Raw genomic sequence first — 24,912 nt, 5'->3', positions numbered from 1 at the left:
TAAGCATTATTCCTTGAATTGCTCCAACTGACAGTTTAAATGTTTTCTCCCCACCTTTTCTTCTGGCCAGGGAACCATCTCTTCTAAAAAGATAAAAACCTGATTAATCTTCTTCAAAGATTATTCTGCAAACCAGTTCATCACTGGGCACTTTCCAAATGAGCATTTTTTTTCTTTTTAATTTCAGCAGGGATCTGTAAACTATTCTTTACCCGTACATACAGAGATCCAAGGAGAAACAATCCAATCATTTGCATACCCAGAAAAAACGAGAACACTGTTTTTGTAGATGCATGTATCACACTTATTTTGCATGTAGTTTAATTGGATTGCCAATTTTGTTCTTTAGAATTTGGGCTCTACAAAGGTTACATCCTATTAAAAAGGCTCAATATTTACCTGTTCAAGACTACTTTTACATGTAATTATAACTTGCCATAAATGAAAATCTAAGAAGCTCTTGAGTATGGTTATGACGTTTGTTATTAATCATATCTGCTGTTATTCCCAAACTTCTCAATGTTACATGAATACTAACCCGTTTTATATAAAATATGACTAAAGTAAATTTACCTACAGGTGCCTCTCTCCTTCATTGGTGATTAAAATTTCACGCCAGAGACTAAACTTCATGAAACTACTGCAAGCATATGTATGATAGACCAATCAGCTTAGTATCTGGCATTGTGGCCAGAAAAAAAAAAAAATCGTTACCTACAGAATCTCTTGGGCAACACTTAAGCCATGAAAGAGCCCACATGAATCCAGGTCTACTTTCCTTTACAGGTAGATTCCAGAACAACAACAAAAAATGTAAGACTACAAGAAATGATTTAATATGATAAAACTCCCATTTCAAAACCCAGTTCTAAAGGATTTACTGACTAATGCTGATTATTTAGTCATGGAAAATGTCTCTCATAAAAGTGCTCCTAACAAAACATGATCTACAATAATTTATAAAATGTGAAGGGTTGGGATGTGCAGACTGATTGGTGCACGTCAGGTTGTTTCTCTTAAGTAAGGTATAAAAAACTATGATATCATAGTCTTTCGACTTTATTTTCTGAGATAAAAAAGTATAGGCATAGGTGTTTTTAATAGTCTTCTTGACGATATCCTTTAGAATAATCTATCAAATGCCTTCTTTCATGTTTCCTGATTATCAGCATTCATCAGTGTTACTGTCAGCCTTGATTAAGTGGTTGAAAATTTCAGAGAAGAATAAGCAACTTCTGTGAACCTTTCCCCAATCCCTGAGAATCATAATCATTACAGAAATATTTTATCCTTTCATCAAATATCTCTGGAAAGTAGCCGTGTTCGTTCATTGTTAACAGGACAAGGTGCAGTGTCATAGAGGGTTAATCCATGTAAATTGGCTTCCACCCGTAAAGAAATTTTCTGGAACAGAAAAGAAAATTATATATAGAAGTTTGCTCCTTAAAGAGAGATCACTCCTTCAATATGTTCTATAGGCTACCTTGTGATTATGAATGTAAATCAATTCTAATGGTAGTGAGACAGCTGTTTTACTGTCAAAGGTATCCTCTTTGTACCAATTAAAATCTGGAAAAACCAAGCTTCTCAATTCATAAAGTTACTTGTTTTTCTTTGGTTTCTACTAAGAATCAGTAAAACTAAATGTTGAGAATGACTTATGTAAAAGTACACAAAATCGATAACAAATTCTATGTAAGAATTTCTGAAATTTATTTTATAGCCCCATTTTCAAGGCTAAATCTTTCTAGCAATACACTACTTCTTTAAACACAGAAACAATTTACCTGAAAAGTTACATCACTTGTTTATGATACCAAATCACAAACAGTTAATTTTCAAAAAGGCGGGAGAGTTGCCTATGGAAAGTTCTCTTAGTCCACCTTCCTGGACTAAGAGAAGGAAGTCTGACTGAATAAATCTAATACTGTGCCTTCTTACCTGAAAATCACGAATGTAAGTCAGGAAAAAACCAAAGAAGGAAAATGACATAGACCATTCTGCTGCAGTAGTGATCATGTGAAGCACATAACCCTGAGTGACGGGAAAAAAAGAATAGTTTTGTGAAATTTCATTTAAACGATCTATATACTATGTTTCAAATAAAAAACACACAATTCTTATAAAATAATGGAGCTTCTGAAAATCAACCCTTGACTTACCAGGCATATAATATCTCTAGAATTAAAGAGCCAGCATTAGGAAGTCCTCCTAAATGACACTCTATTTGTTTCACTGGGAGCGAATAAAATTTCCAATTAAATAGCTAAGATAGAACAGGATCATTTTTACTCTACAATCGAGAAATTACTATTGCCTTACCCAAAGCCATAAGATTCATAATATGCAACTAAGAAAAGTTTAACAATGCTCAGAATAAACTTAGTAAGTGCTGTGTTTACGATATTAAATAATATATGGGTTACAATTGGGAAAATCTAGTAAATTATTTCATTCATTCATTTTCACAAACATGCCCAATTTGGGGCTAATTCTTAAATAAAACACCACCAAGTGGTTTGTGAAAACAGATGAACTCATTTTATTCTTTAGTATATGTTCCTCTTCCTCTATTCTCAGAGTCCAAGATGCTATATCTACATTCAGATATCCACTATATTGAAACCTAAATGCAGAGTCCATAATCAATTTCCAGATAACAAAAAGTGGGAGAAGATGTCTTTTCAATTCAGAAAACAAGTATTCAAAACATAAATGATCTCGGTTGGCTATATTATATATTATGCCCACATTTAGGGGAGTCAATTTCTCAGAAAACTCTTCTGCCATCGCAATGCTCTTCATATTTTGACAATATCTACAGATCACAGGTGACAGGAGAATATGGAAGGTTCTACATAAACCCTACCATATCAAGAAAATAATTTTAATACAGAACTGATTATTCTACCAGAAGACTTTCATTGTTACTGATGAAATGAAAAACACATCAAGATCAACCAAAATAACCATCTTTAATATAAAACTAAGTTTTATAGACTGTAAGTTCTTACTTTGTCCTCGGGGTTCCAATGGAGTTTCTGTTCTAAATCAGTCCCAAAATTGCCACTGTGCAAAACTGATGAGCAAGTCAGCACTATAAAAACATAAGTCAAGGAAGAATCTCAGAGAAGATCTCAGAGAACAAAAATCACTTTACAGTCTAAAAGGATTACTCACACATTTATTGCTAAGGTCTAAACCCATTTTCTTAAAGACTTAATGTTACACAGCAGTGGTACTGTAAAACTAAAAATGTGCTGCTCAGAGGGTCACAACAAAATGGTTCTCACAGTCAAACCCCACCTCTTTGCTCAGAAAATTAGCAGTTCTATCATAATCTTTAACTAGATAATGGTTCTCAGAAAGGGCATTTACTCATCCCTCATTTCTTTGAAGTGAGTATGATCAGGCTCAACATTTTTGTTCCTAGCTCAATTACTGAGGCACTATGTACAATCTGAATTTCATATTTCAAATTCTTTAGTTTAGGATTGTGAACCTAAGAATCTCTCCTACAAAAAAAAAAAAAAAAAAAAAAAAAAAGACAAAAAGGCTTCTTATACTGCACCAATAGTGTTTACTTAAATCTTGTCATTCAATTCCTTTCCAAGTGTAGCCACATTGTACAGTGAAGGATACTGCTAAGTGCACTTACTCCACACCAGATAACCAACAACAGTCTGATCCAGAAGACTTGTTTGCCATGGATTTTGGGCTGCATTTGGTAGGAAAGGATGGTCTGAACAAACATATATAATGAGCCCATACCAAAGGTAAGCACAGCTCCACTTACATGTGCAGCAAAAAGGGTTGTTTTCTGAGAGATAGAGAGAAGAAATACGTCAATAAAAGAAACTCAGAACACGTTGGCAACACAACATTTAAAAGCACAACCCAGAGATTTCAATAGGACATTCACTGAGTAGAGAAGCTCGGCCAATTCTACAAACAAATTACTTTCTGAAGTAATTTTCTCTCATAATACTCAGCTTAAACCTAAGGATTATAGAAATACCAAACTATTTCATACACCTCCACTGAAAATATAATAGGAATTATTCCTTTATTATTTTCTTCATTTAATAATATGTTTACTTGGTGCCTATTAGGTGCTAGGCACTGTTCTAAATCTTCAGATCCATTAGAGAACAAAACAGGCAAAAATCCAGCTCTGAGTTTAGTAAAGGTACATAAACAATAAATATAAACTTCAGAAATAAGGAAATTCCAGTGTGTCTGATGGTGAAAAGGGTCATAGGAAAAGCATAGTGCAATAAGAAAAGATTAGGATGGACTGCAGTGCTGGGAATAGGGAGTTTCCATTTAAATTCAATTTAACTGTAAATAAAATTTAAAGACTCAAGAAATTAAAATATTCTCCCTTGGCTCTAGCTTGATTGGTTATATATAGTTACACTGCCATAAGCCAAGGAACACCAAGGATTACTGGTAATCACCAGAAGCCAGGAACAGATTCTCCCTCTGAGCCTCCAATAAGAGAATCAACCCTACCAACACCCTGATTTCAGATTTCTGGCCTCCCGAACTTTGACAGAATAAATTTCTATTCAGTCACCCAGTTTGATATTTTATTATGGCAGCGCTAGAAAATTAATACAGATTTCTGCCTACTAAAGTTTTACTACTCTCCTTTGATAAATTTCGTATGAAGAAAAAAATTCCTCTAAGTAGGTAGTGAAGACACTTACCATGTAGTTATTTTACTGAACAACATATACAAATTTGTTTTAAAAGAAATTCAATTTTTATTTTTTAAGTTAGATTTTTCAAATACCATCTTATAGCAATTATTAGGCATCTCTTTAAATGCAGGCAACCACAGCAATAAGAGAATTTTTTCCAATCCTGCATAGTCCCTTTAACCTCTCTCAATAAGTTACTAAATAATTAATGAAAGCATGTTTGTCTTAAGTACTAAGCTAGGTGCTGGAGATACAATGGTGAACGTTTCGAAACCATTGTGCTTATAATTAATAAAGAAATACATCAACTAAAAAATAAAAATAATAAATTTACAACCATGGATATAAAGGGCGTTATGGCCTACCAAACAGAGGAAACAGTATGTGAGAGGAAATTAAATAAGCTTGTCCTATTTAAGGAGCACAAAAAGGCTAGTGATATATATAATGGAGACATTAAGAAGGGGGACAATGCAAAATTAGGCTTGAAAAGTAGACATCAGCCAGATTATACAAGATCTTTGAGTTAGTTAGGCAGTTTGGTGGTTTAGCAAATTATTTTTTTCTCTCTTGAATTGTATCTCTTTTCACATAATTTTCAAACCTGTACAACTTTAAGCAAGGACACAGGGAAGCAAAATGAGATGTATATACGTTTCCAAAAGATCACTTTTACTGCAATGCAATATGAAGAAATGATTCAAGGAATGTAAGAGTGAATGCACAGGAACCATTGAGGAGGCTATGGCAGTAGTTCAGATGAGAGATGATGAAATCTAAGCTAGTTGAGAAGAAGACAGTAAGGAGGGAAGTAAAGACAGAAATGGAAAGAAGTGAATGTCTTCAAAAATATTCAAGAAGTAAAACCAGTAAGTCCTGACTCCATTTAAAACACAGTGCTAGCCTCTCTTCCAAGCCAATACCTGCAAGGGTAAACCATTTATAGACCTGGTTTTGTAAAATTTTTCCCGTATAAATCACCTACAGTTTGTCTCCATAAAAGAAAAGGGGGAAGTGGAGGAGGAAGCAGTGCACTCACCACTTTAATTAAGTAGTAAACATTTACTCTGGAAAGGAAGGAGATCCTCATTAGTATAGTGGTGAGTTAAAAAAAAAAAAAAAAGGAAAGAGAATTGTTTGATATTTGGGTAATGCTACAAGGTCTGGTTATAAACAGGGCCCAGCAATAAAGCCGTCAGTGAAAGATGAAGAGGGCATCTAAAGGTGCATGAAGAGATGTTAACAAAAGAGAAAAAGTAATTTAATTCAAAATTACACGGCCATAAGTACTCTTGTGAAGGTAAATTAGAATAAAAGCTAAAAGCAAAACAATAAAGAAAGTATATAGGCTACCTTAAGTAATTGAGATAAAGGTGGAAAGGCGGCTTGTGTGGGTGCTATCAAGAACTGCTATTGGAATTTGCTGGGCTGTGTAAACAAATATTGGAGATTCATCTTTACCATAAAAGTGATGAGAAACATTGTTAAATTGACCAAGAGACAGACAATCACAATCCTCACACTGAAATTCTCCAAAACATTTTTAAATAATGAGCTACAGAAACTGATTAGGGAAGGCAGAACTCTATTTGTCGCACAGACAGCTAGCTAGTTGTCCACCCAAATTGTTGTTATCCTTTCATAGTATAAAGTGGCTGCTGGGAACTAATGTCCAGCAAAACTACATTTTCTCCAGGGTCCATTTTTTCTGACCTGTGCACACCCGCTGCACCCCCATATCTAGCAAACATGAATGTCAGTGGAATTACATGAGTTACTGTCAGGTGACAAAAATTCTCTCCTTCACCAAACCCAGCTCAGGTTCCTCTGAACTCTCTTGTCAACTAGGTCCTGACTTCTGGGTTGCCATGTTCATCTCTGCATTGTCCAGTTTTAGCAAGAATCTTGTTCAGTTTAGCCGTAATCATCCATTCTCAGTATCTGATCACCATAAATATATCACCTCTACCATCCCTCAAGTGATGTCTAATCACCCTGGCCTGCCTTCACCAAGAATCCTATTAGGTCAGTGCTATGGTTTTGACTATTTGACCCCTCCAAATCTCAAGTTGCAATTTGATCCCCAATGTTGGAAATGGGGCCTAATGGCAGGTGTCTGGGTCACAGGGGTGGATCCCTCATAGACTGATGTGGGGGGTTGGGGGTGGTGAATGAGTTCTCACTCTATTCATTCCTGTGAGAGCTGGTTGTTAAAAAGAGACTGGCACCACCACCCCCTTGCTTCCTCCCTTGCCATGTGAGCTCTGCACACACCAGCTCCTGCTTTGCTTTCCATCATGTGTAAGCTTCTTGAAGTCCTCATCATAACCAGATGCTGGCATCATGCTTCTTGTACAACCTGCAGAACCATGAGCCAAATAAACACCTTTTCCTATAAATCACCCTGCCTGAAGTATTCTTTTATAGCAACACAAAACAAACCAAGGCAGTTTAACCAGAATCCCTTCTTAACCCTTATGTTTCCAGCTTAGTAATTTTCCATCCACTAACCACTGCACCCTGCTCCACAGCTATGAATTCCCACTTTTACTTGTATTCAGAGTTGAGCCCAACGTTTCTTTCCTACTGCTCTCTCTGTGGAGAATTGAAAAATATTTGATAAAGGTTGACCACTACTTTAACATTAAGTATTTGACATTATTTTTCCTGAGAAAAAGCTAGAAGACCTACAGTTCTTCCTTTCATTTCCTCATATACAAGGCAGGACACCTAGGAATGCAGGCAATCAATGAAAACATCCAAACAAGTAGATAAAATAGGTAAATGATTATAAATTGTTAGGCATATTAAAAACAAAACTTTTTAAATCTGTAATTGTGTCACTTCTAATTTATATCAATTTTGTTTCAGTAGTGAGTTGAAGTAATCTCCAACTAAGTAGTAATGAAGACTCTAATAATTGTCCTGTGGATCCTAAAAAAAGTTAAAATAATTTGTATTTGTTCAGACTTTTAAATATGAATTTTTCTAGTTGTGCAAGTAGCTATTTCCAATAGGGTCAAATAATTTAAAGGAAGTGATTTCTATTTTGTTAAGGTAAAGAAATAACAACAGCATGTAACTGAATGCTTCAGGTTTCCCTTTTAATATGTATATTTATGTACTTCAGGAAAATACCTATGCTGGGCTAAAACACAAACCTGGAAGTTTGCCACAACAGAAAGTCCTAAACAACTCAGTATTCCAAGTACAAGGCCAGCCTTGTTTAATTTGATGATAACGTTCTCTTCAGGACTCAGAGCATGAACTTGCTTATAACGAACATAAATGGTAGCAATGCCTGGGAAAAGATAATCCAAAAAACAACAAAGTAATAAATAACCAAGAAATAAAGTTGCCAATGAAGAGTTCACAAAGGTCACTGCTATCCAGAATCACAGATTTTCCTTTTAAAATTAATCAGAGAGAATAAAAAGAAAAAAAAACAGCTGTAGTTTTGTTTTTGCTTTTAAAAAATGGGGTCTCTCTATGTTGCACAGGCTGGACTCCAACTCCTGACCTCAAGTGATCCATTGGCCTCAGCCTCCCAGATAGCTGGGACTGTAGGCACATACCTGTGTGCCTGGCTCATGCTGTGGATGTTGGAGAACCTTAAGGTTGTATTATGGAACTACTGATGCCTCCAGTGACTAAGCAAATCATTTGCCTTCCATGGGTCTCATATTTACAAATAGTTATATAAAACACAAAATATTTTTATGATTAGCATCAGAATCAGAACTAGTTATAGAATATAGATAAAATGGGCGTAGGCAAAAAACCCAAAAGCTTATTTGTGTCACTCTCATATCATTTTATTTCAAATTACAACTTGGCTCAGTAAGACATAGTAGCCAATTACACAGGGGGAAAAGCCCACCTTACCATATTTATCAGTCAAGAACTAGCTAAATCAAATTTTCCACTGCAGAAATATTGCCAGACAATTCAACAGTGTAGAAAGCATTACAAGAGATATGCTTGTAAAGACATGTTTCTGAAGAGTTTGGTCATGAAATGAACTTAAGTTGAATTATCTTCCTGATTTCTATTTTTGACCCAAGCAAATAATAAACATACAGAAGAATGCAAATATTTAAAACAATCACACTTGATGGAAAAATATTATGTGAGTAAACCATTAATAAAAATTTGGTTCAAAATAAACAGGGATATGAAATATTTCAGTAGCAACTCTATCCCTTTAGCATTAGAATGTTGCTCAAAAATCAAAACATGGTTCCATCTTTATTCTCAAACATCTAAACTGTTTATCCCAAAGGAATTTAGTTAGGATTAGCTGTGGTGAGCTGCATCCACAACTCTTTGTTCCTTACTGGTTGCTTAAGAAGTCCACTACAGTCCTCAAGGAATATTTGGTTAGACTTAACAACTTCCATTTGAATGAATAGTAAAATAATCGAACACATATTTTTTTAAAGGTTTATTCCCATAAGTCCGCATTTCTAGAAAAGTGTTTTTCTTTTAAAAGGAGCATAATTATGATCAATTATTTAGTGATAACATACTCTCAAGTATAACTAGAAAGTAAAACAAGTAACACTCCAGTGTTGAAAGAAGAAAATACTGTAGCAATTTGGCTATTATCATGTTAAAATCACTTTCATTACTTACATAAAACTGCCGCAATATTTAGCATTGCCCCAAATAAGCATTTTTCTGGAGCTACTGTACCAGTGTCACTGAAAGACAAAAAGGAAGGTATGTGGATTTCTCATACTAGATAAACACATATATTTCTTCTAAGGGATAAGAATATCAGGAGTTACTTCAAACCTCTTATCTTTTATAAGTCCATGAGTTCAACTCATATCATTTTATACAGAGAACATGACAATTTGAGTTCACAAATATCTGCCTACTTCACCTTTTACTCACATCATTTTAAGATTATTTCTCTTCCACATAGTAGAAATCAATATATATTGATTTTTAAAAAGCTGTCCTTGGTATGTTAAGACTATGTTATTGACCTACCATCATTCAGGCAGATGGATTTATCTGTCCCACCAGAATATTCCCTAAACACCACAGGCTTTTCACAACTCTGCCTTTTTGTACCTTTTGTTGACTATGCCTGTATTCAATTAACACCTATTCACTTACTGATCAATTTTTAAAAGTATTATCAAGCACTTACCATGTGCCAGACACCACTTCAGAAATGGGAACACAGTGATAAGTAAAATAGACAAAGCCCCTGCCCTTGCGGAGCTTACATTCAAGACAGTTTTGACTCTCTTCCTCTCTATAACCTTGGATAACTCATCTAGCAGATAGTGACTCACATAGCATGCTTTCTGAACTTCTATAAACTCACTTACCACACAGCATTGCAATGTATCCACTTGCATGCCTGTCTTTCAGGGTAGTACGCAACACACCGGGGCAGATTAAAACCCCACCATTTACTTACTGCAGGACCTTAGGTTCATCCTTTTATCTCCCTAAAACTGTTCCCTTAATTTGCAAAATGGAGCTATTCATTCCCTCCCAGCTCATCATATCACTGTAAGGATGAAATGTAATGGTAATGCATGTTAAGTATCTAGCACAGTAGCAGGCTAATGGGAGATACCCATTAAATATTAGTTCTTTCCCCTTCTTAAAACTACTACAAAGATTAAAAAGACAATGTCTTTGGCCTTGAATTGACATACTACAGGAAAGAGATAATGAGGGTCTCAACTAAGACAATGCAATGGGGATAAAAAAGAAGTAGAAAGTTATAGCTGGTAAGAATCCATAACATTTAGTAAACATTTAGATTAGGGGTGTTAGGAAATGGAAAGTATTAAACATGAATTGTAAGGATTGCTCCTAACTTTCCAATTCCATGAGTCTTTCTCTTAAAAAAAAAATCTGCAGTGAAAATAGAGAAACAAAAAATAATGTATTTGTAAAGAAACAATTATAAAATAATAAAATTTATCTTTTACATACAAAAGATTTTGGTACTCTTTGACCATCTTCAAGAGGAGGGAATAAAGGGTTTTTTGTTCCTGCTACTTTTCAAATTTTCCACAATGTATATGTATTATTCTTAGAAAAATCCATAATTTTCATAGCTATACTTCAAATGATACATGTAAGTTAACAAAGGCATGCATTTCCAAGATGGTTGGCTAAGAGTGTTCCTTCCTTTGGCTCAGGACAGAATGACATACACTGGCCTACAAATGAAAACAGCCATGCCCATCACCTCATTATCATAGCACTTCATCTCAGTGGTCACAGCATCACCAAAAAATATCTGACCATCTAACATCAAAATATATGTTATCATTATTCTGTATGTTAAATACTGGCAAAGTTTAAATGTTTTTAGATTAAAAATATACATAGATGTTGTAATATTTCTTCTCTTACCCCAGTGGCTAGTCACTCCTTTGGGCATCCACTACTTGAACCAACTAAGAGAACACCTGAAGCACACTTATAGCAAAATTGTCTTTGAAGTGAAATTTACATTTGGTTATGTCCACTGGGGCTGTTAACAGCTAAACCATTTTTTTCGTTTCTTTTTTTTTTTTTTTTTTTTTTGACAGAGTCTCGCTCTGTTGCCCAGGCTAACAGCTAAACCTTTTGGATAGGATCTAGGAACTGAAAAGAATTTTGCAGACTTGCTAGTTTAACTTAATCATTTTGCAGATGAAGGAAATGAGCCTACGAGAAATAAAAATAAGTACTAGAGTTTAAATATGTATGTCAGAATGTTGGAGAAAGACCTCAGGGTAATACTAAGTTCATTAGCAGAAAAATCAAAAAGCAGAAGAGGCAGAACAGAAAAGGAAGTGTCTAGGGTGCTTTTTAAAGAAAATCACGTGCAGTACCATCAGGGAAGTGAAACTCAGAAAAAGAACTAAGTGGCCTCTTATATTACAGTAGTCCCTTGGTATCTGTGGGGGACTGGTTCCAGGACCTCCATCAGATAACAAAACCTGGGGATGCCCAAGTCTCTTACATAAAATGGTGTAGTATTTGCATATAACCTATGCACATCTTCCAATATGCTTTAAATCATCTCTAGATTACTTATAATATCTAATACACATCACTTCATTCCTGTGGATTCAACGAAGTACTTGGCACCTGGCAAACTCAAGTTTTGGAACTTGATGGAATTTCTTTCCCCAGAATATTTTCAATCTGTGGTTGATTGGATGTATAGAAGTGGAACCCATGAATATGGGGGGCTGGCTGTATTAAAAGTTCTTCAAAACGAAAGCAGACAAGTTCTCAGATGGAGAAAAAAAATACTGTGAAAGACCCTCGTGAATCTTAAATATGTACCTTCTGGAATTACTAAAGAATGGTGTGGCTCCTTAGGCCACATATTCCACTAGCGGAGTGGTAATTATTTATCAAATTATTTCTCGAATTGGAACCTTAAATTCTAAAACATTTTTGGGTTTTGTAAATCTTCCCAAACTGCATCCAATTTGTTTATATCTTTTGGGCCACGCCACACCACTGTGGAAACAACATGTAGATAGTAATGCCCAGATCTTTTCTTGACATTTTTAAAAGATAAATTTAATCTTCCAATTTATCATTCTTTAAAAGATTACTATTTTCTGTGTTAGAAAGGTTATTTTTCTGAAGGTAAACAAATGAATAAATGAAACCACCACAACAGCAACAAAACAAAAAATATTACTCAACAATAGCAACAAAATTTGGCATCTCTGTGAAGAGACAGATGTTTCAAAAGCATCATATAGAGGCTGAATACTTTCAGGTGTGGACCTAACTATATTCCAGGTGAAATCATCTAGATTAAAACACTAGTAGTTGCTTAATCATATTTAATAATAACGTTTTAATAATTATGTTTTCTTCATCTCCCTGCCCTATGTAATTTAACTTTTATAGAGAAGTTTAAGTCTCAATAGCTCAGAAACCATTCATATAATTATGATTTCCTCATATCCTTTTTGTGAATGCATAAATTGATGCAACAATTCTAAAGATATGTTTGGAAATGTCAAATGAAAAATGTAGATGCCCTATTACCTATCTAGCAATCTCACTTCTAGAAATCTACCTCATATCAACATCAGTATGTAAAGTTGTATGTAATGAAACCTTCATTATAGCACTGTTTGTAACAGCCAAAAAAAAGGGAAGGAAGAATAAGTAAGCAATTTCTGTATCAACATCCTATCACTTTTTATAAACGAAACAAAATCAAAAACCCAAAATAGTGAGAAAGAACGAGAAAAAAAAGAGAAAGAGTTTTGTACATACATGATAACAAGATAAAACAAACCAAACTCTGGAAGGAAATCTACCAAACTATGAATTGTCTCTAGGGTATAGAAACTGGAAGGTGTCAGGAAAGGATTTTTGCTTTTCATTTTTATAATCACTCTAGTATTGTTTAAAATTTGTTGTAATAATTACTTTTTGCTATTGCAATTTTAAAAAAAGAGGGTTATTATAGCTTCTTGGCCTTTTGGCTAAGATCAAGTGTAAAAAAAGAGGGTTATGAACATAGTATATGCAACTGACTACCCATTCTTCATTCGTTGAGATTTCAAAAATGTTATCAATAAATTTTGATACTTAATACGTCAAAAATATCTAGGCAGCATAAAGAGTAAGAGCCTAGCTTCTAGAGTCAAACTGTCCAGGTTTAATTCTTGGTTCCAACACTAACTGAGTTATTTGCCCATGAGCAAATAACTTGACCTCCCTGGACCTCATTTCCTTCTCTCTCAAATGAGGATCATAGTTTCTACCTTATCCAGTTGTTGTAAGGATTCAACTATTTAGGACATGAAGAATGCTTAGTAAATTACTTTCTATGAGGCTGGGCACAGTGGCTCACGCCTGTAATTCCAGCACTTTGGGAGGCCAAGGCGGGCAGATCACGAGGTCAGAAGTTCAAGACTAGCCTGACCAACATGGTGAAACCCCATCTCTACTAAAAATACAAAAATTAGTCAGGCGTGGTGGTGTGCGCCTGTAATTCTAGTGACTCAGGAGGCTGAGGCAGGAGAATCGCTTGAACCTGGGAGGTGGAAGTTGCAGTGAGCCGAGATTGTGCCACTGCACTCCAGCCTGGGCGATAGAGTGAGATTCCATCTCAAAAAAAAAAAAAAAAAAAAAGTTTTGGGCGCAGTGGCTCACGCCTGTTAATTCCAGCACTTTGGGAGGCTGAGGTGGGCGGATCACAAAGTCAGGAGTTCAAGAGCAGCCTGACCAACATGGTGAAACCTCATCTCTACTAAAAATGCAAAAAAAAAAAAAAAGAAATCAGCTAGGCGTAGTGATGCACGCCTGTAATCCCAGCTACTCGGCAGGCTGAGGCAGAAGAATCGCTTGAACTCGGGAGGCGGAGGTTGCAGTGAGGTGAGATGAGATCGTGCCACTGCACTCCAGCCTGGGTGACAGAGCTAGACTCCATCTCCAAAAAAAAAAGAAAATTACTTCGTACGCAGTAAGCATATTAAGACATGTTTGTCATTTCCATTATCTTTTCATATCATTATTATTGTTTGTAGCATTTATTTTTTAATTTTAAGGGGCGAATAATTCCAATTCTATATTCTAAAACAACTTCAAATACTTACTTAGAAAACAAGGCACTAAAGAGTCACAGTTCAAGAACCAGTTCACAAACTGAATCTTATTGGGCTGTCTCTACATTTCTCTATCACAAAGAAAAAGCCAAATTCAAGTTCCTTTTTATATTCCCTTTATTGTTGTAATGCCAATGTAAAATCTGATTTTTAAAAGGTTGACATTAAATGTTGGCTTCAATGTTAAAATAAGAATGAGACATAAAGAGTCTCCTATACAAAGAATACATTTCACTTACCTGATATAAGGTAAAGCCGGATCTATATGGTGGAGTGTTACTGCAGTAATGTATGAAAATATGAAAGCAGCAGATGTCCAAATTACAAGGGCTGAAGGAAGGAAACTGAGGCCTTGCTGAAACCACCACATTTCAAACAGGTTTTCTGAAATAGAGAAAACATATTAGAAAAGATAATTCACAAGAGTTTCCTCATCCTACTTTAGCCATCCATGCCCACAGCCTTGTACTTACCACCCCAAGCTGTTTCACCTCTGAAATCATCCCTCATGCCATACCCCAACACTCGCTCTCCTTCCCTTTCTTAGTGAGCGCAACCAAGATTCACCCACTTGACAGAGCTAGAAACTTGCTTTCTTGTCCCATCTTCCCATGGAAAGTACCAAGTACTGTTTATACTACCTCCTAAATTTATTTCAAATCTACCTTTTTTCTCCATCTTCACTGTCACTACTTTACCCAAACCACCATCATCTCTTGGTCAATTATTATAACTTCCTAAGGGGTACCTGTGATATTGTGAAATACATATGTATTTGGTCTTCATCCCATTTCCTGGCAAAAAGCTCTTAAAACGCTTGGACTCTCCAGGGTAATAGGAGTGTCTTCTATATGCTAATAAGGCTTGCAGTCCATATAGTTTTAGGATGGGAGCTGGTCACAGGAAAGACCGAGGCATAATTAGAGGGTTGGACGTTCAGTCCTCCATCCCCAATTCCAGGAAGGCAGAGAGAGAGGATGAAACTTAAGTTGATCATGCCTGTGTAATGAGGCATCCATAAAAACCCAAATGGACTGGGTTCAGAGAGCTTCTAGATAGCCAAACATGCGGAGGTTCCTGAAGGATGGCATACCCAGAGAGGGCACAGAAGCTCCGTGCCCCTTTCCATATCCCTTGCCTTATGCATCTGGTAAATATAAGCATTTCCCTGAGTTCTGTGAGCCACTCTAGCAAATTAATCAAACACAAGGAGGGGGTAGTGAGAACCTTAGTTTATAACCAGTCAGTTAGAAACATGGGTAAGACAACCCCAGCTTGTGATTGGTGTCAGAAGCTGGGATGTACTCTAGTGGGACTGAGCCCTCAACCAGTGCGATCTGATGCTATCTCTAGGTAGATACCATCAGAATTGAATTAGGGGATATCCAATTGGTGTCGGCTGGTGGAGAGAAATCTCCATACTTCTTGATGATCAGAGAAGTATTGTGTTGATTATTGAGTGAGAGAACAGGAAAAACACTTTGGTTGGTTTTTCTTCCTCTTTTTTTTTTTTTTTTTTTTGAGACAAGGCCTCACTCTGTTGCCCAGGCTGGAGTGCAGTGGTGCAATCACAGCTAACAGCAGCCTTGACCTCCCTGGCTCAAGTGATCCTCCCACCTCAGCCTGCCAAGTAGCTGGGACCACAAGTAACACACCGCCATGCCCAGCTAACTTTATTATTTGTAGAGATGAGGTCTCTTTATGTTGCCCAGGCTGGTATCAAACTCCTGGGCTCAAGAAATCCTCCCACTTCAGCCTCCCAAATTGCTGGAATTATAGGTATGAGCCACCCAGCCAGCCTAGTTTTTCTATTATTACTCAATCCTCCTCCAGTCTTGACCAAACCAATCTAGACTGCACTCTAAAACCAAAGTAATCATTCTAACTTCAAAATACCAATCTGATTCCCTTATTCTCCTCCAATGGTTTCCCCTATACCCTTAGTCTTTGCTCCTTAACATGGTCCATAAGGTCCTTGCATCGTCTTGTCTTTACTTACCTTTTTTTTTTTTTTTTTTTTTGAGACAGAGTGTCACTGTGACACCCAGGCTGGACTGCAGTGGCACAATCTCGGCTCGCTGCAACCTCAGCCTGCCAGGTTCAAGAGATTCTCCTGCCTCAGCCTCCTGAGTAGCTGGGATTACAGGCATCTGCCACCACGTCCGGCTAATCTTTGTATTTTTAGTAGAGACGGGATTTCACCACGTTGGCCAGGTTGGTCTCGAATTCCTCACCTCAAGTGATCCACCTGCCTTGGCCTTCCAAAGTGCTGGGATTACAGGCGTGAGCTACCATGCCCGGTCTGTCTTTACTTATCTTTCTATATTCACCTCTGGCCATGCTTGGTTCTCAATTCCTTGCTCTAGCTATCATTATCTCATCATTACAAAAGCAAACACCTAGCATTTACTATGCCTTAGCAGTGTTTACTAAATGCCTTAAATACATCAAATAATGTACTTTCCTCAACAGAATTACAGAGGTTAATTGCCCAAGGTCATAGAGCTGGATGTGGTGGAGATACGATTCAAACTCAAGCAATTTGATTCTAGTGCCCAATCAACTATGCCACAGTGCCAGAGCATATTTCTTGCAGATCTTCAAATGTGTCATGCTCTCTAGCATACCTTCAGACCTTCATGGTAACTAGAACACCACCTACCCAGTTAACTTTTATATGTTTTTCAAGGCTCAATCTTTCCAGCTTCAGTTGAGTGTCCCTGCTTTGTTTTTAACAGCACCCTTAATTTCCCCAACCAGGGCACTCATTACATTTAACTTGCTTGTTTGGTTTTCTCTTTCTCACTAAACTTTAAGTTCTGTGAGAACAGGAAACAACTGTTCTGTTCACTATTGTATTTCCAGCTCCTACATTGGGGCAGCAGGAGCAGGGGCGGAGACAGAGGGCCTAAATACACCCATACCCCACATCACCACTTTCTTCCTTGAATTCCAGATTAAGGATGTTGTTAAGTAATAATGAGTCAATAATGTGAATTAAGAAACATTGGTACTAATTCATGCTTTTAATTTTTTTAATTTTTAAAAATATAGGAATACTTTTAAATTAGAATACTCCTAAGAATGTGAGAATAATTTCATGTTTGAAGGAGTATCTTCTCATATTTTTTTGATGACCTAAAGAAATTTAGTGTTTTCCATGAACTTTGTGAATACTTACAGCTTCCTCATCTGAGACTGACTTTCCAAAGAATGAAATCTCAGCCATTTTTGATTGGTATTTGTCATTTACTCTGGCCATCTGATTTGTTGCTAAATATATACACTTGCATTTCATAATCTTCTCTTTTCTCTTCCTTTTTCCTTGTCAGTCCTTAACATCCCACCAATATCTTTTTTCTTCATCTATTCAGTTAATCATGACAAGTCCTTGCCAAAATCCTATTGGTGCTTTCCCCAGCATAGGTTTCCAGGACAAGAGTTCTTAATTTACATAGTTTTGAATCATTTCTAAGATCTTTAATTTTTTCATTTTTCATCTCTTTAAATGTTAATTTGTTTCTGATCATTCCCATAAGTCCTTAGGAGTCTATGTCAGTTTAGCTGTCCCTTGCACATATGTTTTACAGTTTTTGACTCTGAGCCTATATTGGACAATCTTAAAATCTGGGAGTATTCTAAAAGGCTTAACTAAGGGTGAGTCATTACAGAGAGGATCCGTATTTGTTTTTTCCAGACAGTATGGCACATTACCAACCTGGGCCAACTTTATGTTAATTTCTTGGCTTCTGGTTTTTAAGACCATGTAGATATGTAAATTTGAACCTTGAATGAGTGATGGCAGACCCTCCAGTTTCAAGTTTTCAGGTGGTATCTTTATTCCCCCACCTGGAGCTGTGATGAAAATGAACAAATTTCTTTGTGATCTCCCTTTGCCAGGAGGGAGATATTTTTCTGGCCCACCTGTGACTGACTGTGTAGACTTTTGTGGGTCCTGGCTGAATGTGGGGGAAGGTGCTTCTCCAATACCATGAGTTGTACAATTTCAAGTGGAAATACTTAAACTTTATTCTATGAAAACATCACCCCCTGAAACACAGGTACCATTTACACCAACTACCATGGAATGGCACCCATTGACATTGAAGCATGTGCCTGGGAGGTTACAGGGATATGAATTCTATCTCTCTGCTTTGGGTAGAGAGCAGCCTGTCACCTGTCCCTGATTGTGCTCTACTTCTGCTATCAGCCAAATGCCCCCAAAGGAAACACACTGCTAGTATACTACTCTAGTTTCAGCTTTTTTGTTGTTGTTGTTTAACTTTTTAGCCCTGGAGATTTCCCTGTCTTTTGTAGAAGACCTGTCATGAATTTAATGAGCTAATGTAATTTATTCAGCATTTAGGTGTATTGGTAAAAGAGATTTTCAAATATTTTGTCCACCTCATTGCTAGTAGCAAAACCTCCTCCCCCTTTGTTTTACATGTCTAAATCCTTCCTTTTCTTCAAAAGCTCAAATGCTGTCTTCCACAGATAACTTTACCTAAGCCCTTTGTATGTAGAAATAAGCACCCCTTTCTCTGAGAACACTTGATTTTCACATCTTTTAGAGCTCATTGTCTCTACAGTATGAAAATTGAGGACGGTGTCTTTAGGGAATAAGATCCTTCCACTTCTCTGCCTAAGCATAGCAGAGGACCTTACCCATAGTAATCACTCAATTATTTGTTGAATGAACAGCCAAAGCAAAATCCTTTTATTTCCCAAAACTATTCATGATTTTTCTATTTCAGTAAACAACATTACCATTTTTTTAGGTTATGAGGATTCTAAGACTTCAGAGGAATCTTAGGTTCTCTCTTATAAAGTCCTCACATGCTGTCACCAAGTGATGGCAATTCTATTTCTACAAGTCATTTAAACCATTCTTCTTCCCAGTTCACACTGTAACCATGTGATTCTGACTTTCAATTCTCTTGGCCTATCTGCTTTTCCTTCCCCTTCACCCATTCCACCTGCATTACCTAATTAACATTCCTAAAGTATTCCTCTGCTCAAAACTTTTTTTTTTAATAAAATTGTGCGAACTTCGGCAAGCTTCATAACTTCTCTGAACCAGTTTCTCCTTTGAAAAATGGAATAATGTGAGGCTGGGTGCGGTGGCTCAGGCCTGTAAGCCAGCACTTTGGGAGGCCGAGGCAGGCGGATCACAAGGTCAGGAGTTCTGAGACCAGCCTGGCCAGCACGGTGAAAACCAGTCTCTACTAAAAATACAAAAATTAGCCAGGCATGGTGGCGTGCGCCTGTAATTCCAGCTACTCGGGAGGTTGAAGTAGGAGAATGGAGGCTGAGGTAGGAGAATCGCTTGACCCTGGGAAGCAGAGGTTGCAATGAGCTGAGATTGTGCCACTGCACTCCAGCCTGGGCAACAGAGCGAGACTCCATCTCAAAAACAAAAAAACAAAGAAAAATCGAATAATGTTATCAACACAGATTGTACCATCTGATTCCAGCCTGGGCAACAGAGCGAGACTCCATCTCAAAAACAAAAAAACAAAAAAAAAACAAAGAAAAATCGAATAATGTTATCAACACAGATTGTACCATCTGATATAGCAACCACTGCTACATGTAACTATTTAAATTAAAATCTCGATAGATTAAAATTAAATAAAATTTTTAATTCCTCAGTCACACTACCCACATTTCAAATGCTCAAAAGCCACGTGTCACCATCCTGGCCAACACGGTGAAACCCCGTTTCTACTAGAAATACAAAAAATTAGCCAGGGGTGATGGCAGGCACCTGTAGTCTCAGCTACTTGGGAGGCTGAGGCAGAAGAATCACTTGAATCTGGGAAGCGGAGGTTGCAGTGAGCTGAGATTGTGCCACTGCACTCCAGTAAAAATTTAGAACATTTCCATGATTGGCCGGGCACGGTGGCTCGCGCCTGTAATCCTAGCACTTTGGGAGGCCGAGGCAGGCGGATCACGAGGTCAGGAGATCGAGACCATCCTGGCTAACACAGTGAAACCCCGTCTCTACTAAAAATACAAAAAATTAGCCGGGCGAGGTGGTGGGCGCCTGTGGTCCCAGCTACTCGGGAGGCTGAGGCAGGAGAATGGCATGAACCCCGGGGGCGGAGCCTGCAGTGAGCCGAGATCGCGCCACTGCACTCCAACCTGGGCGACAGCGAGACTCCGTCTCAAAAAAAAAAAAGAACATTTCCATGATTGTGGAAAACTTCTATTGGACTGTGCTGAGTAGTCTTTGTACAGCTTATACTGATAGCACAAGCAAAGAACCTAACAGATTGCTGGTGCATAATAAATGGTAGCTTTTAGTATTATCTGTTAAATAGTATAAAATAATACCCATTTCATAGAGGTTTATTCAAGGATTAAATAAGATACTTATTTTCAGAGATGATCAGTATGTACTTGTTCCTCTTATAATGTGAAAAATGAATTACCTGTTTTACAAGTTCACAAAATGTTAGTCTTCAGATCTGCTCATACCTGCACCTTTTGTAAATCCTAAAATCCACACAAAGAAAATAAGAAGTTTTTCTCTCAATCCACACAATTTTAAACATGTACAGTTTTAAGTCAACACGCCAATATTGTTCATGGGCAGAATACTAGGCTACAGCATTGTTAACAGGTTATTTTTCTTTGACGAGTTGACACTTGAGTTTTTTACAATGATGTTGTACCATCTGGAATTAAATAATGTTTTAATTCCAGGATATAAATTTTCATATGCATTCTCACATCCAACACCTTCACTATCTTAAAGAGGAAAAAAGAAATATCATTGAGTCTTCTCCTATAGAGAGACATGAGGAAAAAAATAATAGATTATTAAGCAAAATAAAGCAATTGCAAGTCCATGTGATGTAAAGAACACAGCTGTGAGATATCTCTCTAAACGCAAGTCCTACCTTTACTACTACCCAACTCTATGATTTCAGGCAATTTACTTAGCTTCTGAGTTACAGTACTCAAACAGTTGTTCCTTGGAGTGGAGTAGAATAAGCATACAATATAATAATGATAGCTAATTTATTAATTATGTAGTCATAAGGCCACAGGTATGGAGTACAACTTTATGTATGAATTTTTTCTATGTACGAATTATCTTGGATTCGTATCTCCTTAGGCTTTGAGAGTCCTAGTTGTTTAAACTGACAGTTTATAGAAGCAGGGCTTGAAATGGTTTACCAGTTTGCGAATGACAACTGAGGAATTTAAATGCATGGACTAGGTGAGGAAGACTGTCAAATGTGTTTTTGCCTTTGAAACCTGAAAGCATTGCTGAGTAATCGCCAAACAAACAAAATTAGAATTTTAATGATTCATAATTCAAAAAACCTTTCAAAATAATTGAGAGTATGCAGGAATAAATTTCACAGGGCAGTAAGAATGTTTATAAAAATGTTCTTGCAGGCCGGGGGCGGTGGCTCTCGCCTGTAATCCCAGCACTTTGGGAGGCCCAGGCGGGCGGATCACGAGGTCAGGAGATTGAGACTATCCTGGCCAACATGGTGAAACCCCGTCTCTACTAAAAGTACAAAAATTAGCTGGGCGTGGTGGCGGGCGCCTGTAATCCCAGCTACTCAGGAGACTGAGGCAGGAGAATCGCTTGAACCCGGGAGGCGGAGGTTGCAGAGAGCCAAGGTCGTGCCACTGCACTCCAGCCTGGGCAACAGAGCGATACTCCATTAAAAAGAAAAGAAAAGAAAAAGTCTTGCATCTCTAACCTAACCTATCTTCTCTGCTGTCTTTGAAGTTCTATGAATCAAAACTGTGATTACAATTTTTTAACAAATATTTAAATACCCGTGGTAATAAAATGAATTCCTCATGCTGTCTTCGCCAAGTGGTGAATGCTAAGAAATAAGAAAGTAAATTCTGGAAGTTCCAAGTGAACGGTCAGAAAGCCCTAAGCTGCTTTTAGAGATGCACAGAACCATCAGGCTCAAATCAAAATATAATTTAAAAATACTTACTTTTCTAAACTCTAACTTGGCCTCCTGACAAACATAATATTCTCCTAATGGTTAAATCCTAAAGAGTCTAGAAAATTAAGTTTTTTTATAAGCTGCATCAAATGTTACATTACGAGAAATGAGGACAATCCGATAATGCAATGCAAAATACAGAGTTGCATTTGGTTACCGATTTATAAATTAAAATTTGGGAGAACTGGAAAGATTATTTCTACAGTGTTTCTGTGTTTTTCAGATGTATCCTACTTGAAAGCATGGTTGTGAAGATACCCAGGACCAGCAATTTCCTTTCTGTGTGGGACCCACCCGCTGCGATAGAATTGAGTGCAGAAGACTGAGCTTCGTGTAAACACAAGGTCACCAGGGATCGTAATTTCAAACTCTCCCCTCCCCCTCGCTCCCTCCAGCCACCAAAGTATCTGAACCCAGAACTCACAACAGGAACGTGTACTCAACCGTAGCTTTTGTGGGAAAGGGGTGAAGATTCTTGGTAACTGCTTCAACAAACCAGAGGAATTAATTAGACCGCTGATTTTCTCCGGAAGCGCGAAGCACTAGGCCGTTTGAGGATCTCCGCTCCGCTTTGCCTGGGACCAGGAAAAGACGCGAGAGACGGAACTCGGCATCAGGCACTGCTTGGGGCAGGAGGAGAGTAGGGGAAACCAAGGAAGAGAACAGAAAGGTAGGGCACGGGGAGCTGAGCCCAGCTGCACTCATCCCCGCCCCCGGAAACCCCCGCAGCTCCCGCCCCAACCAGCCCCTCTGGCGCCTGGCATAAGGTAGCCCCCGGAGGCAATGAGGGCCAGCAGGAGTCTCGCGCGCCTGCGACGCGGGTAAGGGGGCTCCAGGCTGCGCCCACTTCCCCGAGCTGCCAGATCCCACCCTCTGACGCACCCTTCTAGAGGGAGCGGGCTGCAAGCGCTGGGGCCTGTCCCTTCTCCCCTACTTCGACTTACCTTACCAGACCGACTAGCGCTGGCCGCTGGCGCCGAAGCCCGCATGCTAAAAGGAGACAGGGTTGGGCCATGGGGCGCGCTCCCGAGCAGACCGGCCGGCCCCGGGGCGCGCTCACGGCCCCGAGGAGTGCGCCTGCGGCGCTGCTTGTTCAAACCTTGTTTCCCTTTACGGCAATCGCGAAAGTGTCGTGAACGTGCTGCCGCCGATCAGTCACCCAGTCGGCTGGAGTCGGAGGCGATATTTCTAGGGGTGTACTTGTTGGGGTCAGGGTAAGGCTGCGGAGCGCGGTCACCGGGCGTGAAGGATTTGAAGGGCCTTGTAGGGGCCAGTGGAGAGAGGACTGGATGCTCTGGGGCGGGTCATTAGGATACAGCTGTGTATGGACTCGCGCGAGGCGAACGCCGTCCTTCTTCCTGGCGCGGGGTGGCCTCGCGCGCGGGGTTGTGGGGAGGCGAGGGGCGACTGCCCCCTTGCCCCTCTGTGGAGACACTGGGGTGGCGGAGCGCCGGCGCGGGAGCCGGGGGGCTGTTGTGTGGGAGCCCAAGGTAGGGGTGGGAAGAACCGTGGAGGGCCAGCGCTGAGCGGGCCGAGGGCTGGGAGCGCTACCCGTGCCGAACGGACCTTGCCTGTCAGGTCCACACCCTCCTGCCCGAATGCTGGCAAGTCCACACACCGTGTGGCATCCTCTGCCGGATTTGTCTCCCCTTAGGAATGCGGTGCTGATGTTTGTGGCTGGGACGCGCTTCTGGTCAGCGACTTTTCTGGAAATTTCAGCCTATATTGATAAGCTGTGAGATTGCTAGCTGGCGTTTATTTCAGCAGCATTCTTGCAAGGAGAAATAACCAGAAGAGTTGCTGGTGTTTGCCAGTATTCCCAGAAACACTGCATGAATGGGATCTTTAGCCATGTTTAACTTGTTTTCTCCAATTCAGTGCTTGGCATTTTGGTGTCATTTTTGCCATTTTGCATCATTAGTATTGAATATATAATTTTCCTTGAAGTCTTTTAGTTAGTCAGTAAATCCATAGTATAACAGTAGGCAAATTCATAGTTGTCTTTCAGCAAATGTTAGTGTCTCGTCTTGTATGTGGACAAAGAATAAAGATTTATTTCCTACTCGAACTATTAGGAATATGTCCAGTCCGTAGATGTTGAGTTGAACGACTTATAACACAAGTTAGACTTTGGTAAGGGCATTTAGAGCATTACTAATTTAGAGCCATTGCCATTCACATAAAATTCGAGATTGAGGTTCTAAAAGCATTTAGTTTTCTCTTCGTTTTATGCTGAGAAAAACTAGTTAAAGCCCCCTGCACAACTTGTCTTTCCAACACATTTAAGAAATAAGTTAGTAAGTCTACCTTATATTAACACCAATTACATTTTATTGCACACTTTCTTTGTTTTCTAGGCTTTAGATTTGTTTTTTAAGCTGGTTAAAGGTGCTGATGTTCTTTTTGAGGGTCATGCTGTGTTTATTTTTAAGGGGCTAGAAAAATAACCTATAAAGTACCAAGCTTTTGCTGATTTTTATGTTGTGTGTGTGTGTTTTTTTAAAGGGGAAGAAAGTGATTTCCTCTTTTAAGGAGTGCAATATTTCACTTCAGCAAAACGCTAAATCTAAGTTGTGTTACACAGCCCTGTTTTTGCTTCCAAGTCTGCTGAAA

General features: G+C 38.5%; 2 protein-coding genes across 14 annotated transcripts in view; one reads left to right on the top strand and one right to left on the bottom strand.

Moving 5' to 3' along the window:
- Nucleotides 1–280: 280 nt before the first annotated feature.
- On the bottom strand, nt 281–23,431 carry DRAM2 (DNA damage regulated autophagy modulator 2). 6 transcript variants are annotated; one of them, XM_019016810.4, is made up of 10 exons: nt 23,244–23,431; nt 22,724–22,874; nt 20,749–20,812; nt 14,554–14,698; nt 9,342–9,409; nt 7,868–8,007; nt 3,643–3,820; nt 3,015–3,097; nt 1,942–2,034; nt 281–1,404 (listed from the first exon to the last, which is right to left on the bottom strand). In XM_019016810.4, exons 4-10 carry the CDS (start codon nt 14,682–14,684, stop codon nt 1,297–1,299), a joined length of 801 nt encoding a protein of 266 aa, XP_018872355.2. In that variant the 5' UTR covers nt 14,685–14,698; nt 20,749–20,812; nt 22,724–22,874; nt 23,244–23,431; the 3' UTR covers nt 281–1,296. The 6 variants fall into 6 exon arrangements, with proteins under 6 accessions (XP_018872355.2, XP_063552164.1, XP_055210565.2 ...); XM_063696094.1 differs by having other exon boundaries at nt 22,724–22,919; nt 23,244–23,428; XM_055354590.2 differs by having other exon boundaries at nt 22,744–22,874; nt 23,244–23,401.
- The window catches only part of CEPT1 (choline/ethanolamine phosphotransferase 1), a 45,110-nt gene continuing 42,811 nt past the window's right edge, over nt 22,614–24,912 (top strand). Inside the window, exon 1 of one of the 8 annotated variants that reach the window (XM_055354571.2) lies at nt 22,614–22,969. The gene's annotated coding sequence lies outside the window, so the exon portion shown is untranslated. Of the gene's footprint in view, nt 23,121–23,411; nt 23,514–24,912 lie in introns of those variants that run through there. The other 7 variants (XM_063696089.1, XM_063696080.1, XM_055354545.2 and 4 more) reach the window with 7 other exon arrangements.

This window comes from Gorilla gorilla, chromosome 1, assembly GCF_029281585.2.
Source record: "Gorilla gorilla gorilla isolate KB3781 chromosome 1, NHGRI_mGorGor1-v2.1_pri, whole genome shotgun sequence".
NCBI lineage: Eukaryota > Metazoa > Chordata > Mammalia > Primates > Hominidae > Gorilla > Gorilla gorilla.
Note: the sequence above shows the minus strand (reverse complement) of the source record. Positions and strands in the feature narration are given on the sequence as shown.